Genomic DNA, 19,212 nt, shown 5'->3' with positions numbered 1-19,212 from the left:
TGTGTGTGTGTGAATTTGAAGCACAAATCAAGTTGTTACACATTTTTGGTGAAGACACCCCCACACACACACACACACACTCATACATACTAGCCAGTAACCAGCATTTAGGCAGTTTTTTTGTGTGTGGTTTTTTGGGGGGTCTGAGAATGGAACCCAGGGGAATTTGACCTCTGAGCTACACCCCCTGCCCTAATTTTTATTCTTTTATTTTGAAACAAGGTCTCACTAAATTGCCTAGGGCCTCTCTAAGTAGCTGAGGCTGTCCGCGAACCGCGATCCTTTGGTCTCAGCACCCCCCCTCCGCCCCGCCCAATACTGGGATTATGTGTGGGCCACGGCCCCGGTTTAGGCAGGTTTAATTGTTTAATTGTAGGCCCCATCAGAAGGGCTGTATTACCCCAGATACACCTTCTCACTGGGCTCTGTCTTCATATGAGAAGGAGAATCGTCTCTCCTATGATAGACTTCCCAGCCTAGCGTGACTCTGGCCTGGCTTCCTGTGCTCTCCCAGCTCTCAAAAGAATTCTCAGTTTCACTGAGATTTGGCAGAAACCTCCAGGGTAAAAGCCAGATTGAGGCCTTACTTAACTCTCCTATTATATTTTCATATTTAACTCTCCTTACTTAACTCTCCTTACTTAACTCTTCTATTATATTTTTATGATGATTATCTGTTTTTCCGATATAGCAAAGGTACATACATGTAAAAAGACAAACCATTTTTTCCCCAGATATTTCCTTGGTTTAAGTAACAGAAATACTCACAGAATCTTGAGCATATTATGATTTTTAAAGTTTGTTTAGAGAACAAATTCTAGGTTTCTTTTTCTAAATCCTCACTGAATGGTTTCAGATTTTCTAGGGATACTATTGCAGCAAAATAAATTAAGAGACTTTAAGTTTTTTCCAGTTGTCTATAAGGACTAAAATTTCAGTGCAATATTGGATTTTCCAGCTACTAAATTCTACTTTATCAGATCAAAGACCTACCTTCCTTCCTTCCTTCCTTCCTTTCTTTTCTTTTCTTTTTCTTTTCTTTTTCTTTTTCTTTTTTTTTTTTTTTTTTTTACTAAATTCAACAAGGTAGAATTAAGAGTTTTCATTTTTGTTTTCCACTTAAAAAAAACCTCAGTTGGGCCTGGTGGAACATGCATCTAACACCAGTACTTGAGAGTCTGAGGCAGGAGCGTCGCAGTTTTGAGGCCACCCTCAACAATTTAGTGCGACCCTGTTTAAAATAAAAAATAAGCCGGGTGTGGTGGCGTACACTTGTAATCCCCGCGCTTGGGAGGGGAGACAGGAGGACGGTGCAGGTTCAAAGCCAGCCGCGCTGGCTTAAGAAATCCTGTTTCCAAATAAAAAGTATAAAATAGGTTTGGGAGTGTAGCCCCGAGGTAGAAGGGCTTCCAGGAACCCCAGTACCACCTACCACCCCCCAAAAAATAATAATTTAAAATAAAATAAAATAAAAAATAAGCCGGGTGTGGTGGCGCACAATTATAATCCCAGCATTTGGGAGGCTGAGACCGGAGGATTGCGGACAGCCTCAGCTACTTAGTGAGGCCCTCTGCAACTTAGTGAGACCCTGTTTCAAAATAAAGAATAAAAAATAGGGCAGGAGATGTAGCTTGAAGGTCAAATGCCCCTGGGTCCCATCCCCACACTTGCAAAAAATTTTTAAAATTAAATTTAAAAAATAAAATAAAAAATAAAAAGTGCTAGGCCGGGGGTGGTGGCGCATGCTTGTAATCCCTGTGCTTGGGAGGCAGAGACAGGAGGATTGAGATTCAGAGACAGCCTCAGCTACTTAGTAATGCCCTCTGCAACATAGTGAGACCCTATTTCAAAATAAAGAATAAAAGATAAGGCTAGGGGTGTAGCTCAGAGGTAGAATGCCCCTGGGTTCCATCCCCAGTACCACACACACACACACACACACACACACACACAAAAAAAAAAAAAAAAAAAAAAAATAGGGCTAGGGGTGTAGCTTGGAGGTAGAATGGCCCTGGGCATTCAGTACTCCAACCCCCCCCCCCACACACAAAGAATGCTCATAAATACTGAATGGATATAGGAAGAAATACACAACAAATTACTCTTATAAACCTTAGGAGTAGAAGTATAAGAAAACAAGTGACAAAGTGTCTACGGTGAGCCCCATTTTTCAAGCAGTTTTATGAACGTTAATTACAATTTAAAAAAAGGAGCAAATTACATAATTAATTTTTACTCTTTTTTATGACAATGGTATCTGTTTAACTACAAATGTTTTAACTAAAACGTGGCATGTTTTGAATGATAAAATTAAAAAATAATAAAAAAGAAGAAATGGTATCAAATTATCTGTGGCCTTATTAGCAGACCCCTATTTTGGAAACTTTGTTCTTCCCTATGTGTTCCAAATGATCTTTGAGATTTTCTTCTATGCTAGTTCAGAACCTTACTTGATTTCACTAAAAACATATCCAGATCCTAAAGTATAACATATTATACTTGGCTTCCATTGTCCCAGATGATCATGACAAAAACATCTTTCGAGCTCTCAACTGAAATATAGCCATAACAAATTGAACTACTCTTTTTAGTAAACAATATATATGGGAAATCATATATTTACTTTAATGATATATTCATTTCCCAACAAAATTGGGAAATTGTCTTTAAATTTGCCTTTATAGATAATTTCCAAGCCATTTCTCCTTTTTTTTTCTAACATATTGCACATGCTTTAACATATGCCCCTGGCACACACACACACTTTCTTTCTGAACAAAGACAAAAAAATGGCATCACTGAGTCTGAACATCCCTTTTATTCATAAAACCAATACCAGAACAATTTTTGGCTGCCTCTAAAACCCAAATCCACTTCTTTTTTTTGTTTTGTTTTTTTTTTTTTTTGGCACTGGGGATGGAACCCAGGGGCATTTGCCCTCTGAGCTAAACCCTCTGCCCTATTTTTTATTCTTTATTTTGAAACCGGGTCTCACTGAGTTGCAGAGGGCCTCACTAAGTAGCTGAGGCTGTCCGCGAACCGCCATCCTCCTGTCTCAGCCTCCCGAATGCTGGGATTACAAGCGTGCGCCACCACGCCAAGCTCCCCAAATCTTCAAAGCGTTTTAAATAATGGCAGCTCTACTAAAACCAGTTGAATTTCAAACCAAGATCCTTATAAAGTGACAGGATTTGGTTTGGGGTTGTGGCTCAGTGGTACAGCACTTGCCTAGCATGCATGAGGTTCTGGATATGATCTCAGCACTGCAAAAGAAAAAAGAAAGAAGGCCGGGCATGGTGGCCCATGCTTGTAATCCCAGCATTTGGGAAACAGAAGAGTGGTGGTTCACGGACAGCCTCAGCCACTTAGTGAGGCCTTTTTCAACTCAGTGAGACCCTGTTTCAAAAAAATAAAATAAAATAAAATAAAATAAAATAAAATAAAATAGGTCTAGGGGTGTAGCTCAGAGGTAGAATGCCCCCTGGGTTCCATTCCCAGTACTGCAAAATAAAATAAAATAAAATAACATGTATTAAAATTAAAATATGTCGGGCGTGGTGGCGCACACTTGTAGTCCCAGCATTCAGGAGGCTGAGACAGAAGGATCATGGTTTGTGGACAGCCTCAGCTACTACTTAGTAAGGCCCTATGCAACTCAGTGAGACCCTGTTTAAAAATAAAGAATAATAAAAAAAAAATAGGATTGAGAGTGTAGCTCAAAGGTAGAATGCCCCTGGGTTCCATTCCTAGTACCACAAAAAAAAAGGTATAAATTAAGTTGCGTTTGCTCAAATATTAGTTGCCTCATTTTAACAGCAATAACAACCAATGCCTATGTAGTGATTTCTCAAGCAATGAGAAATTCAAGTGATTTCTCAAGCATTGTTTTTCCATTGGAGCCCTAAAGTAATTCTGTGAAATTTTTCGGATTATAAAAAGGAAAAGTTGTTCAATCTGTTCTTTTCTTCTCCTCACTGGCTCAAATGGTGGTGACGAAGCGATCCTGGAAGCCTTGGATGGAGCCCCACCAGCCTGTGAATGACAGTGTGGAGCTGAGCCCCTTACCCCTGGGTAGTTTTTATGTAGTCTCACGTGTAGTTTTTATGCGGGAGAAATGAAGTTCTTTTTTTGTCCATTAAACCATAAGATTTTGGAATTTCTCATTATAATTACATTTTGAGGGTACTGGGGATTGACCCCAGTGGCATTCTACTTCCAAGCTATACCCCAGGACCCACCTCCCCTTTTTAAGGGTCTCACTAAAGTCTTGCTATATTGCTGAGGCTGTCCTCCAACCTGCACTCCTCCTGTCTTAGCCTTCCAGATATTGAGATCACAGGCATGTGCCACTGTCTGGCGTTATTATAACCTCATCATCAGTCCATTACTGCCACATACATACCATTTGTTATTACTCTGTCCGGGACACCACGTGGAGGGCAAGCCAATATTTGCCCCAGTCTTTGCAAACAACTGGATTCCGCTGGTGTTTCTTGTAGCTTTTTTTCCCTGCTATTCAATAGGTTACTTCCCTCTGTTGGTTCATTTCCATCTATGCCTTTGAAGTTCATAACTGTCTCCTCCTGTATTTAAAGTAATTTTTAAAAAATCCTTAAAATTGTATGTTTTATATACATCTTTATAGATACTAGTTTATACATAATAAATCAAATTACCATGACCAGATTCAAGGATCCTTTTTAAGGAAAATGTTCATCTTCACTACTAGCTAATCAATGAGCTAGTGCTGGAAACAAGAACTATGTTAGGAGTGTATAGCACTGAGCCACTATTTTTAGAATTCGAAATGCTTGAGTCACATAAAGCAATCAGCACTGTTTTTCATTAATGTTTAAAAATGGCATAGCTAAAACAGCTGGGCGTGGTGGAGCATGCTTGTAATCCCAGTACTTGGGAGGCTGAGACAAGAGGCTCGCAGATTTGTAGCCAGCCTCAGCTACTTAGGCGCTCTGCAACTTAGTGAGATTCTGCTTCAAAATAAAGAATAAAGCCGGGGATGGTGGTGCACGCTTGTAATCCCTGTGCTTGGGAGGCGGAGACAGGAGGATCGCGCAGGTTCTAAGCCAGCCGCACTGGCTTAAAAGACCCTGTTTCCAAAAATAAAATAGATCTGGGAGTGTAGCCTGGAGGTAGAAGGGCTTCCAGGAACCCCAGTACCACCAAAAAAAAAAAAAAAAAAAAAAAAAGAATAAAAATAGGGTTGGGGGTGTAGCTCAGTGGTAGAATGTCCCTGGGTTCAATCCTCAGTACTCCTTCAACAAAATAAATAAATAAATAAATAAAGCCATAGCTAAGACAACATTCAGATCAATAGTTGGTACACATACCACAGTGGTTCAGGAAAAGATAACTATAATGAAAACTAATTCATATTCATTCATCTACTTGAATTTATATAATAAAAAGTTATGGAAGTCCTACTGCAATAAGGTGAGTTTCAAGGCAAAATTTTTACTTGTAAAATAACAGGATTTGGCCTGAGAATGTGGTAATTAAAATACTCTGTAGTGAGCCAGGCTTCGTAGCACATTCCTGTAATCCCAGTGCTTGGGAGGCTGAGACAGGAGGATCATAGGTTCAACATTAGCCACAGCAACTTAATGAGATTCTCAGCAACTTAGCAAGATCCTGTTTCAAAAATGAAAAAGGGCCAGGGGTGTAGCTCAAAGGTAGATTGCCTCTGGTATTATGATTATAAGAATGCACCACTATACCTGGTAGGAAGGTGAACACAATTCTTTCATACTTTGGAAATACATAGTCCTTTCTTTTTTGAAACACCTGGGATTTTCTACATTCCTCAGCAATTTTACCTGTATTTCTTGACATACAGAGGCTGTGTGCTTCACCACTGTGGATGGTTCTGAATCTTGATGTTCAATTGTTTTATCTTCATCCCCCATGGTTTTTATTTATGAAGAAGACAATACAAGAGGAACAAGATCTGTTTTGAAGAAGAAATCATATAAATAAAAGAGCAGTGATTTGAAAATCCTTGGAGGCGAGTAAATTTTTCTTATTCTTCACGTAGAACTCTGAATGGTTAAAATATTATGTTAGACTATTTTGTGTGTGGGGGGGGGGTCTGGGGATATAACCAGGGGCATTGACCTCTGAGCTATACTCCCTGCCCTATTTTTTATTCTTTATTTTAAAACAGGGCCTAAGAAGCTGAGGCTGTCTGTGAACCGCGATCCTCCGGTCTCTGCCTCCCAAATGCTGGGATTATAAGCATGCGCCACCATGCCTGGCTTATTGTTAGACTATTCTTAACTTTTAATTTTTAACCTTTCTTTGATTTCAGTACATTAGCTTTGTTTATATATACCACTAACCACTCTTTAAAAAGCCCCTTTTGCAGGCATGATGGCGCACGCTTATAATCCTAGCATTTGGGAGGCAGAGACCGGAGGATCGTGGTTCCCGGACAGCCTCAGCTACTTAGTGAGGTCCTCTGCAATTTAGCGAGACCCTGTTTCAAAATAAAGAATAAACAAATAGGGCAGGGCTGTAGCTCGGAGATTGAATGTCCCTGGTTTCCATCCCCAGACCCGCAAAAAAAAAAAAAAAGAAAGAAAGAAAGAAAGAAAGAAAGAAAGAAAGAAAGAAAGAAAGAAAAGCCCCTGTTGACCAATCATATTTTTATTTCTCTCCCACCCTATTTTTTGTTGTACTTCAAAACATTATGAGCAACCACACTATTGAAGTGTTCTGTTTAATGGGCCAACTTGATGAAGCAGGAAACCTCCAGGAAACTTTCCAAAATTAAAATGGGGAATGAGCCATCAAAGGAACTCTCTAGATTTTATTATTTTCAGAGAGCCCAGAGCCACTAATTGCTGCCTGGCTCTTATTTGTAAATAAAAGTTAAAAATACAACAGCAGCTGGGCACAATCTGGACACTTGTAATCCCAGTACTTGGGGGGTTGAGACAGGAGGATCACAGATTTGCAGCCAGCCTCAGCAACTTAGCAAGGCCCTCTGCAAGTTAGAGAGACTCTGTTTCAAAATACAAAATAAAATGGGGCTGGGGATGTAGCTCAGAGGTAGAATGCCCGGGTTCCATTTCCAGAACCACAAACTAACTAACTAACTAACTAACTAACTAATCCATCAATTGGCGTAGCCACAGATCTTGGGCACTCTGGTTAATGCTCTCTAGTCATTGTAAGGAATTTGTGGCTTACTAAAACACATTTCTTTGTTCTCCATAGGCTTATAGTATACCAAAACCAAAATTTATACCAAGAAGCTAAAAAACCTGCAAAATTGGCTTAATAAACACCCACTTTCACCCCTTTCCTATTGGTTTCCTATGCTATAGAGAGGTGAAGATCCAATCTAGCCACTTTTGTAGCCAGAGGTAGCCATGTACTCCCCTCCCTCCACATACATGCATAAGTTATAGGTGGGAGTCCCTAGAGATACCTTTCTAGAGAAGCACCTGGCTTTTTTTTTAATTTTTTTTTGTGGTATTGGGATTAAACATGGGCATTCTACCTCTGAGATATACCCCCACCCTTATTTTTTATTCTTTTGAAATAGCTTCTCATTAATTTGTGGAGGGCCTCACTGAATAGCTGAGGATGGTCACAAACCTGAAATTTTTTTATCAGCTTCTCAAGTACTGGGATTACAAGTGTGTGCCACCATGACCAGCTAGTACCAGGAATCTTTTAACCATGAGAATGAAAAATTTATACACAGGATAGTAGATGAAAAAAACAGGAAGAACTGACTTCTTGATGATATCTTAGAGTTACAATACCAGTCTTACATTGCCAAACTTTGAGCTAATTGTTTAAACTACTTTTACTTCAAGCGTGGGGATTACAAGCGTGCACCACCACTCCCGGCCTGGTCAAATATTTTCTAAAAATATATGCAAAGGCTGTTGGACACTCGTGCCTCTCTTTAGCATACCTAATAATCAGAGTTTCCTATAAAACTGATCTGCATACTGATCAACTGATTAGGTTGATACTATCTCAACCTAACTCGAACTTTATTTCCAGAATTAGAGACATATGCCACCAAAATTATAGAGCTGCCAACTTGAAAGGAATAGTCTTTCCTTCACACTTAGAGAAAATTGCATTTACATCAAGAATAAAAAAATGTCAAAAGTAGGTACATGTAGCTAAGTAAACAGAGAGAAACAAGTCTACCGGCAGTTCACCTTTGTGAAGGGGAATGGAATTGGAGTGTTTGGACTTTTTATTTTTCTTTTCTCTATACAGATATTGCTAGGATTTTTACAATACGATTTTCTTGTGCATTTTAAGTGCATTTTAAAACAGAATCTTTAATTCTTAAAGCTTTAGAAAAAAGCAATGATACAGTTTTCTTCGACAATATTTTTCATAGGTACTTTCTGGTGATTTGATTTTGGATAACTTAAATTCCTTCCACCACAACTTGAGATCTCTTTTTGTTTTTGTGATTTTCATAGGAGGTGGAGAACTGCATATAATGTTCCACAGCTGTTTTTAATACTTTATTTTAAAGACAAAAATTCTTCATCAAATGAGAGTTTATCCTTAAATCCCACAAATGGAACAGATAAAGGCAGAGCTATAGGACTCTTGCCAATTTGCCTCTTGCCTACCTGGCAAGTGAAGTAGACTTTGAAAAAAACACTTTTATGAATATACTTTCTCAAACAGAGAGGTATTTGTCAAATCAGTTTTCTCTTTTTCTGTTTATTTCCAAATAAATCTTTAAAATTGCTTCCATAATACTCTAGAAGAAATAAAGGAATTAACAATTTGCAAATGTCCACAGATTCTCAATCATGTAAAATATGCTTAATGCTATAAAGAGTGGTCTTTCTTGGAATTTGTTGTCTGTGATACTGATAGGCCAGACATTTGATGGGGTAATCTTACTAAGAATTTACACACATATGCTTGCTGTTGTTTGAATGTATGTGTCCCTTCAAAATTTCTATGTTGGAACTTAACCTCCGAAGGAAAAGATGAAGAGATTGGACCTTTTGGGAAGTGATTCTGTCATGTGCATTCCACTCTCAGGAAAGGGGTTAGTGCTCTTATAAAAGAGTTTGACAGGAGCAGTCTAATGTCTTTTGCTCTTCCCCTCCTGCCATGTGAGGACCCAAGGTTTGTTCCTTCCTCCACAGGAGGATGCAACTTGCAAACAGAGCACCAGCCCTTATCAGACCAAATCATCAGGTATCATAACCTTGAAACTTCCAGTCCACAGAACTGTGAGAAGTATATTTTCATTACTTATTTATGAATTATACCATTTGTGGTATCTTGTTATCGCAACAGGAATGGCCTAAGGCATTGCTGGAGTAGTCTTTGCTATAATCTTGCATTTAATAGAGAACATCATAGTTGTTCATTAAATATTTCATAATTATACGAATAACAATCTCCCACCTTCGGTGTTCACCCATTTATATGTTGGAAGCACAGGTTCTCAGCTCATACAGCTTACAAGCCCCCTCCCTACATCCCTCCTTCACTGCTTGCACTAGGGATTGAATCCAGGGGCATCTTACTTATAAACTACACCCTCGGCTTGCTTATTTATTTATTTATTTATTTATTTATTTATTTATTTATTTGCGGTACTGGGACCCAGGGGCATTCTACCTCTAAGCAACACTCCTAGCCCTAATATTTTATTCTTTATTTTTGAAGCAGGATCTCACTGAGTTGCAAGGGTCCTCAGTAAGTAGCTGAGGCTGTCCATGAACTGCGATTCTCTGGTTTCCACCTCCTGAATCCTGGGATTGCAAGTGTGTGTCATCACACTTGGCCTCCATGGCTCTTTTTAAAAATTTTAAAAACTTTGAAACAGGGTCTAAGTTATCATTTGATGACCTCAGACCTGCCATCCTCCTGTCTCAGTTCCAAGTACTAGGATTACAGGTATGTGCCACTGTGCTTGGCTCTCATATAATATTTCTTTATAGAACAAACATTCCAGTTTCTGGACTTTGTTTATCAATTCTGACTTAATGTATATTTCCCCAAAGAAGTCCTACCCAACAGTGAAGAATTCTGATCAGGCCCCAGAAGAGAACTGAACACTTTCCTTGACAATTACTAAAATGACAAAGGATGCTTCCCTGAATGAGAATGACCTTATCTGAAAATATTAGATGAATCAACCAATGAAGCCAAATTACCAATGAAAAACACCCAGTGTGATTTGATTATTTAACCTCATGATTTGGTTGACTTCTCATTTAATAAACATCTACTGGGCTCTTGCTGTGCTCTAGCCTTCGTGCTGGTGACTTAGGAGTGAAGCCTTTTGCCTATCTATGGTAGTTTGCAATCTACCATAGATTCCCAAACTTATTGTCTTACCACCCCCTTTTCAAAAAAGAATTACCCAGCTTCCCTCTGGGCACTTCCATACCCCTTATTTTTATTCAATTCTCCCCAACTGGACCTGAGGCCCCTATGGCCCCTGGAAGCATTCCACTGCCCCCCTCCTGTGGTATCTCCAACTGTGGGAATCTATGATTCTATTAGGAGAATCAGAGATAAATCTTAAGCAATTATAATGAAGGGCCATTTTAGGCATATGAGCTAGCGACCCCATCCCTTAACAATTAGTAAAGTTTACTAAACTTTTACTGGGTTTCTACAGTGTTTAAAGCAAAGAGAGACACGAAAATAAATAAGATACAGTCTTTCTCTTTCTCTCTCTCTCTCTCTCTCTCTCTCTCTCTCTCTCTCTCTCTCTCTCTCTCTCTCGTAGTTCTGGGGTTGGAACCCAGGGGAATCGTACCTCCGAGCTACACCCCCTGCCCTATTTTTTTCTTAGTCTTTTTTTTAATTTTTGAAACAGGGTCTCACTGAATTGCTAAGGGCCTTGCTAAATAGCTAAATCTGTCTGCAAACAGTGATCCTCCTGTCTCAGCCTCCCAAATGCAGAAATTATAAGAAATTACCACGCCCGGCAAGATGCAGTCTCTTTTTTTTAAGGAGGGACAGAGTTGGGTATGTGTTCCCACACTGGTTTTCTCTGCCTCTTGGGCACGATCAACATTTCCCAGTCTCCTTTGCAGTTCAGCATGGCATGTGACTGAGGTGTGGCTAATGGGATGTGGGCATAAACAATGTGCTATTTCTAGGACTCATCCATAAGAGGACTCTCATGAAATCCTCCACATACACTTTCTACCTGTCCATTGCCTGAAAACTAAGATACCGAGGTCCTAGGGGATGGCAAAGACATAATATAAAAGTAGTTTAGCTTCCTGAATCACTGAGCAGAAGGCCACCAGCTGAACACCAGAATGGACTTTATGTGAAATAGAAATAAGCTTTTATAGTGTTTAGTTACTGAGATTTGGGGGTTTATCTATTATAATAGCTAGTTTTGCCTTATGGTAATTTAATTATGATGTTAGAAGTGCAGGTAGAGAGTTGAACAGAAGGGAGAATGTATTGCTCTTTTAAGCTGGGGGACAGGGGTCAGGAGATGCCAGAAGCAGCCTTCAGAGAGGACTAAGTCTTGTGAAGAAACTAAAGAAGACCATTCCAGGCAGAGAAACCATGTGAGCAAAGGATGAAGTATGAAAGGAAGGTCATAGAGCGAATTCTATGCGCAAGTGTATTTACTAGATCGTCCTACGCATTTGTGTTAAGGAGACCATGTGCACAACATGAGCAGTCAGAGGAAGATGCAAAGTGTAAATCAGGTTGTCTCGGGCAAGTTACTTAACCAGTTGGGACAAGTTTCTTCCTGTGTAGCGTGCTGACCAACATCTTTGTACCCCAAATCCTAAAACAAGTACTGCATAGAGTCTTAATACAGATGCATCCCTATTCCTTTATTTTCCTTGAGAAGGAAGTCATGCATATGAGACACTGAAGAGGGCAAATAAGGGATACTGGTAAATTCAAAATTCACAGGAAACAGAAAAACAAGAGAACTGATCTTTAAAAGACAAAGGGCTGCAAAAAAAAAAAAAAAAAAAAAAAAGACAAAGGGCTGCCGGGCATGGTGGTCCATGCTTGTAATCCCTGCTCTTGGGAGGTGGAGACAGGAGGATCCCGCAGGTTGGAAGCCTTGCTGGCTTAAGAAACCCTGTTTCCAAATAAAAATATAAAATAGGTCTGTGAGTGTAGCTTGGAGGTAGAAAGGTTCCATTCCCTGTAACACACACACACACACACACACACACACACACACACACGACAAAGGGCTTTTATTATGTCAACAAGACATTAACTTTTTAAAGTTACTAAAAACCTTCTAGAGCTGAGTGTGGTGGGACTGACTGTAATCCCAGTACTTGGAAGGCTGAGGAGGATCATAAGTTTGAAGCCAGCCTCAGCATTTTATCAAGGCCCTCAGCAATGCTGTTTCAAAATAGAAAGTAAAAACTGCTCAGGGTGTAGCTCAGAGGTAGAATGGGTCCAACCCCCAAAGCCAAAACCAAAAACCAAAAACAACAACAACAAAAAGCATACTCTAGCCAGGCGTGGTGGCGCACGCTTGTAATCCCCGTGCTTGGGAGGATCACGCAGGTTGCAGGTTCGAAGCCAGCTGCGGGGCTTGGCTTAGGAGACCCTGTTTCCAAATAAAAATGTAAAAATAGGTCTGGACTCCCAGAGGTAGCCCGGAGGTAGAAGGGCTTCCAGGAACCCCAGTACCACCAAAAAAAAAAAAAAAAGAAAAGCATACTCTAGGATCCACCACAACTGTGGTTTCCTTAACACATGATTATAAGTTTCCTTAACACATGATTATAAGAGAACACTCTCTCATTTCACAAGTTCATGTACAGGGAACTCCACTTTCTCATGTACTATGTTTTAAGCTTCCTTTGGAAAAGAGGTAAATCTCTTTGGCCTAGAAGAAAAATCTATTTCTGGAGTTTATTTACTGACGAAGAAATAGCAACAAATTATAAAAAAACAAAAAACAAAAAAATAAAAAAACCACTTGACTCTCCGGGCTACACTCCCAGACTTGTTTTTATATTTTTATTTGGAAACAGGGTCTCCTAAGCCAGTGCGCGTGGCTGGCTTCGAACCAGCGCGATCCTCCTGTCTCCACGGGAATTACAAGCATGTGCCACCACGCCCGGTGCAAATATTTTGAAGAAATGTTTTACATTATGCTTGTAGAACAAGAGACTTGGGAGATCTATGTCTTTGGGAGTCAGGCAGGAAATAAGTAAGCTGGGAGTCTGTAACAATTGGAGAGGGTCTAGCTCAACTGAACATTCAAATCACTGCAGGCGCCTGGATCTAATTCCATAGTTTCAGTTGCCATTTAAAGAAACTGAGGAGAGTAGGCTTAGGTGATTCTTAGATGCCAGAGAGCAAGTGAGCCTACTCATCAGTCAACGCAGAAAACAGAAGCCACTGCGAGTATTTTCAGCAGAAAGAGATTTTATGCAGGGAATTACATGTTCATGAGTTTGTCAAAGGGCTAGAAGTGCACAATATAGGCTAGCTCCCAAGAATGACTTCTCTAACAGTGGTAATGGAACCATTAGGGAGCACACTATTTTTGCCACAATCAAGAACCTCCATTGGGCCTATGGAGTCCAAGAACACTACTGGAGCTGTGACCAGAGAGGCTGGGATCTGGAAACTATCCGGAGGAACAAAGAATATGTTCACCACCTCCCTCACCTGCCTCTTTTTAAATGTTTGTTAACTTATTCTTTTGTGGTACTGGGGATTGAAGCCAAGGTCACTACTCTACCTCCAAGTTATACCCTCCACTATTTTTAATTATTTAGTTTGAAACAGGGTCTTGCTGAGTTACTGCATGCTGGCCTAGAACCGCGATCCACTGTCTCTGCCTCCTAAGTACTGGGAGTACAGGCGTGTGCCATCATGTCCTTCCAGCTTCTCAGGTGCCTCTTGACAGCCACATGGCTGGTGATTCAACACCACAAAGCTGAGTCTGGGTGTTTCAGCTGCTCTAAGGCCTCCCCACACCCATAGTTCTATTCCACTTATTCTCTGATGCCTCCTGTGGAAGTCCTGACAAATGATGAAAATGTAGTTCACAGGGCTATTATCCCACAGACATTCATATGCTGGAAAATAACTATGTGATTGAGTCACTTTGCTAACAGTACAGCTTGAATCATAGCTTCCTAATTACTTGTTCAGGTGTATTCTAACCATTAGATTCTGAACTCCCATAGAGTAGAAACGGTATTTAATTCATATGTCTATCTCTTGTCTCTATGGCTGCTTGGCAGAGGGAAGATATTCAGGTAGTTACTGATGTTTCATTCCCGACTTTGAGAAAAGCGGTGAGCCAGAATTCCATGGGAGCATTGTGTAGAAATAACTGCCAAGCAAGTTATTAGAGAAAGGGCAGAAAAAATGGGCTTCAGTATTTCAATGAACAGAGTTGGCCTGACTAAGGGTCTGCTCTGTTTATCTGTCGTTGGTGTGGATTTTTTTTTTTTTCTTTTTGCCAGTAGGTTAACGGAAAGTGTGGCTTCCTGCCTTGAATCTTTATGTGTAACGAATCATTCACGAGTCTTAACTAGGGTGTGATAAGCTGATGCCTGGAAAATAAAAAGTTCCCAGGACCTCATTGTGCTTTGAACAGGCCTTGTACTTTCCAGTCAATAGGATCTGCTGATTCTTAGCACCTCAGGGGAGCTTAGTCCACAAAAAGCAACACCTTCATGTCGATTTGAAGACAAGAACAAAGAGGAAAACCATTTCCACAAACACCCAACACCCTGCAGCCAGAGAAGGCTGGGTCCTCCCTCCCTCTCTGTCGGGTCCGTGGCCCCCGCAAGTGCGGCGAGGTTTACGAGGCGGGAGCCGGGCTTGTTTACCCTGCGGTGTTCCCCGGGCGACTCACCTGACAGTGTGGCGCAGGTGGCATCCCTTTGCGGAGACGCTTTGGAGCCAGCATCAGGCCGAGCCGCGGGGCGCCGAGCCGCCCCGCACCCGGAGCCGCCGCCGTGGCCAGCTGCGCGGGGAGGCGCCGAGGACGCCCGCGGGCTCCGGCGGTCCTGGGCCTGGGTCCCGGGTCCTCTCTCGGGGGAGGGCGGCCCGCCCCCGCCGCCTCTGCCGGCCCGCAGGGCGTGTGCTCGGCTGCCAAGCCAGCTTCCTGCTCCTATTCCGCCACCATGTAGCTGCACTGTTGACTAAGGGCTTCTTCTGTGCGGTGGTATGACAGGATTCTTTTTTTTTTTTTTTCAGACGATAAATTAAATGGGATAAAGTTCTCATAGCAGCTGTTGGCGCCGAGCAGATGCCTGAATCTCTGTATTAGCTTTTAGCCCTTCCATCCAGTAAGTTTGATTTGTGTTCAATGAATTCCACTTCCATTTTTGTGTTTTCCTTCATTATTTCCTCCTCCAAGTAGGGTGTGTGTGTGTGTGTGTGTGTGTGTGTGTGTGTGTGTGTGTGTGTGCAAGCACCACTTATCTGTTTTTCGATCCGTTATGCCAGTGCAAATTGTAACCTTGATTTCAGGCAAGAAGATCTATTCTCAAGTAAATTTCTCCACCAGACATAAAACAGCCCCCAGCTCCTCCCTGTGATCAACGTAGGTTCCACCCAATACTCCTCAGAACATCTAAAATGATCGTTTCCCTAAACTGAACCCTTCCTTTTCAAAAGCTTGAAAAAAATATGATCTCTGCAAACCTCCTTTTATCACAGGATTAAAATGTCTATTTCCAGCTGCCATGGTACTGCACGTTTCTAATCCTGGTACTTGGGAGGCTGAAACAGGAGGATCGCAGTTTGCAGCCAGCTGCAGCTACATCATGAGGCCTTCCACTACTTAGTGAGACCCTGTTCCTGTTTCAAAATGAAGGATTTAAAAATAGGGCAGAGGGTGTAGCTAAGAGGTAGAACCCCCAGCCCCCCCTCCCCCCGTTCAACCCCCAGTTCTGAAAAAAAAAGTGTATTTTCTTTCCTTTGTGTCATATGATACATCTCCTGACTTAGCAAGACTTTGGTACACGTTGAATCTGGGGGGCTGGAGTGAACGTTTTTGCTGTTTTTAATGTTAGCTGTGAGAGAACTAACCCTGAGCATCCTTTAAGACTGGAATCCATTTTGTAGAATTCATTGTTTATTTGAATCTGTTCATTTATAGCTATGCATATGAGTGTAAACCTCTCACAGCATAAATTATTTCATCCTTTCCTTGTAAGCTTTAGCATTCCATTAATTTGTTATATTGGAAGCCACAGTAATTTGATACACCAAAAGAAACCCAAGTCAGTTAGCCCAACTCCCTAATTTCATAAACCGGAAAACTAGGATCCAAGGTAAATTTGATGACCGGAACGAGTCACAAGACAAACCCTCCCTGTCCACGTGTGAAGGACCTGATGCAGAACCCGGTGGCGAGTCTTACAACCCTCAGGCCTTATCTGCAAGGGTGCTCAGACTGTCCTTTGCTGGGAATTTTCATCTGCCACATGATATTCTTCCTCATACAAAAGATGTTATCTTTATATTGTTCATTTAAAAGTTTTCCTCCGTGCATGGCCAACCTGGACACTCATTGTTGGGAGGGAGGAGAAGGGGAAGTGGGGGGAAGGGCACCAAGCACTGTCTGAATATATGCCATTTTCAATATGATCCACGTAAAAATAAAAAATAAAAGTTTTTCTCCTTAATTAAGGTTCTAAGAAAGAGAGCTAAGAGTCAAGCACTGGTTTATTGAGTAGGTGTATGTGCATCATTCCATTTGGTCTTTTGTTGCAACAAAAAAATAGCAATCATAAAACCCTAAAATTAAAGAAAAATGGAAAAACTTTTAAGAGTGTTATAGAATTATCATCCATAAATTTACTAATTTTTTCTTAGAAAACTTGTTTTTAAAAATTTTATTTGTTTCCTAACATGAGATGACTTATTTATATCTATTTATCTAATGACTATTTCCAAATTTTATATTCTCTTGTTTGCTATCCTGGAATTTAGTGAAAAAAATCTGCACTTAGCCAAAAAATAAAAAACAAGCTAAGTCTTTTGGTGCATGCCTGTAATCCCTGTGACTCCAGAGGGTGAGACAGGAGGATTGCAAATTTGAGGCCAGTTTGGGCAACTTAGTGAGATTCTGTCTCAAATATAAATAAATAAATAAAGTTATGGAGATGTAGCTCAGTGGCAGAACACCCCTAGGTTCAATCCCCAGTACTGCAATATAAATAAATAAGTAAATAGACAAAAAAACCACAAACTCTCAAACAATATATATATATATATATATATATATATATATATATATTCATTGGCAATGAATTAACTATATATTCCTTAGGAACATCTTAAATGTAGTTGCCCATTTTCATAAAGATTGTCTAAACTAAAAAAATAGCACTTACTAAGTGATAATATTCATTAAATATAAACACTTGGCTATTTTTCTTTTTTCATAACAAATCAAAAGTATGGTTCTGAATTGCAACTCCTTTTTGAATGAATAAAAATAGAGTAGGGAGTTTAAGAGGGAGGTAAAAACACCAACTAGGTTATCAGAGTCCGCTGCTTTATTCGGACCCAACCCAGCACCCTCCAACCCAGCACCCTCCAGGGAGTCAGCCGGCCATGGGGGAAGGGACCAAATAGCCATATATCTGGAGAGTTGCGCATACTCCTGATCGGCCAGCTGAGTACCTATAGGCATGCTGATTCTCTCACGAAATCTGTAGTCTTGCGATGTTTGGAGTCTCGAGGCATCTGGATTCTCGCGATATCTCTACTTCCAGGGTTCTGCCTCCTGTCCCCACCATGAGATCACGTGGGGAAGGGGAGGGACCCGACATCACTTTTACAAGATGTGGAAAATAGAAGTTAATATCGTTTTCCTTTAGAAAATCTTTCCTTTTTTCTTCACAGTGATATTTTTATTTATATGCTGCTATGGACTAAATATTTGTATCCTTCCAAGATTCCTGACTTTGAAACCCTCCCCCTCCCCAATGTGATGGTTAGGGGGTGTCTTGGAATGTAGTGGGTTGTGAGGAAGGATGCCGTCATGATTGAGATGCGTGTCCTCACAAAACGACAGGAAGAGCTCAAGACGTTGCTCTCTGTAGTTCCAGGGGAACTGCACACCTGGACACAACGCCCTGTGAGCTATCGGATCTGCTGGCCCTCGACGTTGCATTTTTCAGCCTCCAGACTGGGGGAAGTAAATGTTGTTTAATCCACACAGTCTGTGGTAATTAGTTATAGCAGCCTGAACTGAGATGCTTACAAGTCGAAGTTTATTTAAAAATTTTACTCTCTTCTAGTGAGTCCAATATTTTTATTTTGATTTCCAGTGATTTCAGAAAAGATTAGAAAGAGATTAATATATTTAAAGAACTAGACTCTTGGAAACAATCATTAAAGGAGGGTTGTTTTCATCAATATGATCGATCCTAGGAGACAGCTGACTGGTGAGTTTTCTTCACAACAGGTTGACTGCGGATACGAAGGGCCTGCCTTCCCAGCCAGGAGGTCCAGCGGTCACAGGCTCCAGCCCCCGTCTATGATGACAGGGTTGCCTGTTACGTAGGCAGACTGCAGGGAGAAGCACAAGGGACACAACAGATAACCGAGATGACCACAGACTGTGTTTTAAACTTTTTTTCCAAGCCAAGTGTGGATGCCTGTAATTCCAGTATTTTGGGAGGCTGATAGGAGGATCACAGGTTCAAGGCCAGCCTCAGCAACTTATTGAAATCCTCAGCAACTCAGTGAGACCCTGTTTCAAAATAAAAAATAAAAAGGCTGGGGGCATATCTCAGAGATAACCCCAGTAACAAAAAAAAAAAAAACAAACGTGTTTCTATGATGGGGATAACTCAACAATTGACTCTAAGAGGAAACTTCACTTAAAAATTGAATTTAGGAAAATCCAAATTAAAATTTGGATGATTTAAAACTGAGTGTTCTTGACACCTGGTGCTAATGGCCTCTGCTGGGGACCAGCACATGTAGTAATCCTGGTAGTAGAAGTTTAAAAATATTTTAATTTAAATCGAATAGTAAAGTCTCACATTTGTGTTCTTAGCTTTAAATTGATCTAAAGCTTTAAAAATGAATATGGCAGAAGGAAAGACTCGTCCTATGAATATAGAAATTGTAAAAGTTCGTCGGGCGTGGTGACACGTGCTTGTAATCCCAGCATTTGGGAGGCTGAGACAGGAGGATTGTGGTTTGCGGACAACCTCAGCTACTTAGGCCCTTTGCAATTCAGTG

At 40.8% G+C, this 19,212-nt stretch overlaps 2 protein-coding genes across 4 annotated transcripts in view; both read right to left on the bottom strand.

Moving 5' to 3' along the window:
- SLC9B2 (solute carrier family 9 member B2) overlaps nucleotides 1-5,924 on the bottom strand; it is a gene marked incomplete at both ends in the record, with an annotated part of 45,644 nt that extends 39,720 nt beyond the window's left edge. For all 3 annotated transcript variants that reach the window (XM_080697837.1, XM_080697839.1, XM_080697838.1), the window contains 2 exons: nucleotides 4,403-4,583; nucleotides 5,835-5,924. In XM_080697837.1, the coding sequence (XP_080553963.1) occupies nucleotides 4,403-4,583; nucleotides 5,835-5,924 (271 nt within the window). The remainder of the gene's footprint in view (nucleotides 1-4,402; nucleotides 4,584-5,834) is intronic.
- Nucleotides 5,925-18,477: 12,553 nt separating this feature from the next.
- Nucleotides 18,478-19,212, bottom strand: part of BDH2 (3-hydroxybutyrate dehydrogenase 2) — a gene marked incomplete at both ends in the record, with an annotated part of 30,510 nt that continues 29,775 nt past the window's right edge. The window contains one exon of the mRNA XM_080697325.1: nucleotides 18,478-18,531. Within this exon, the coding sequence (XP_080553451.1) occupies nucleotides 18,478-18,531 (54 nt within the window). The remainder of the gene's footprint in view (nucleotides 18,532-19,212) is intronic.

This window comes from Muscardinus avellanarius (assembly GCF_963383645.1).
Source record: "Muscardinus avellanarius genome assembly, chromosome: 6".
Lineage (NCBI taxonomy): Eukaryota > Metazoa > Chordata > Mammalia > Rodentia > Gliridae > Muscardinus > Muscardinus avellanarius.
This window is presented reverse-complemented; position numbering and strand designations above follow the sequence as displayed.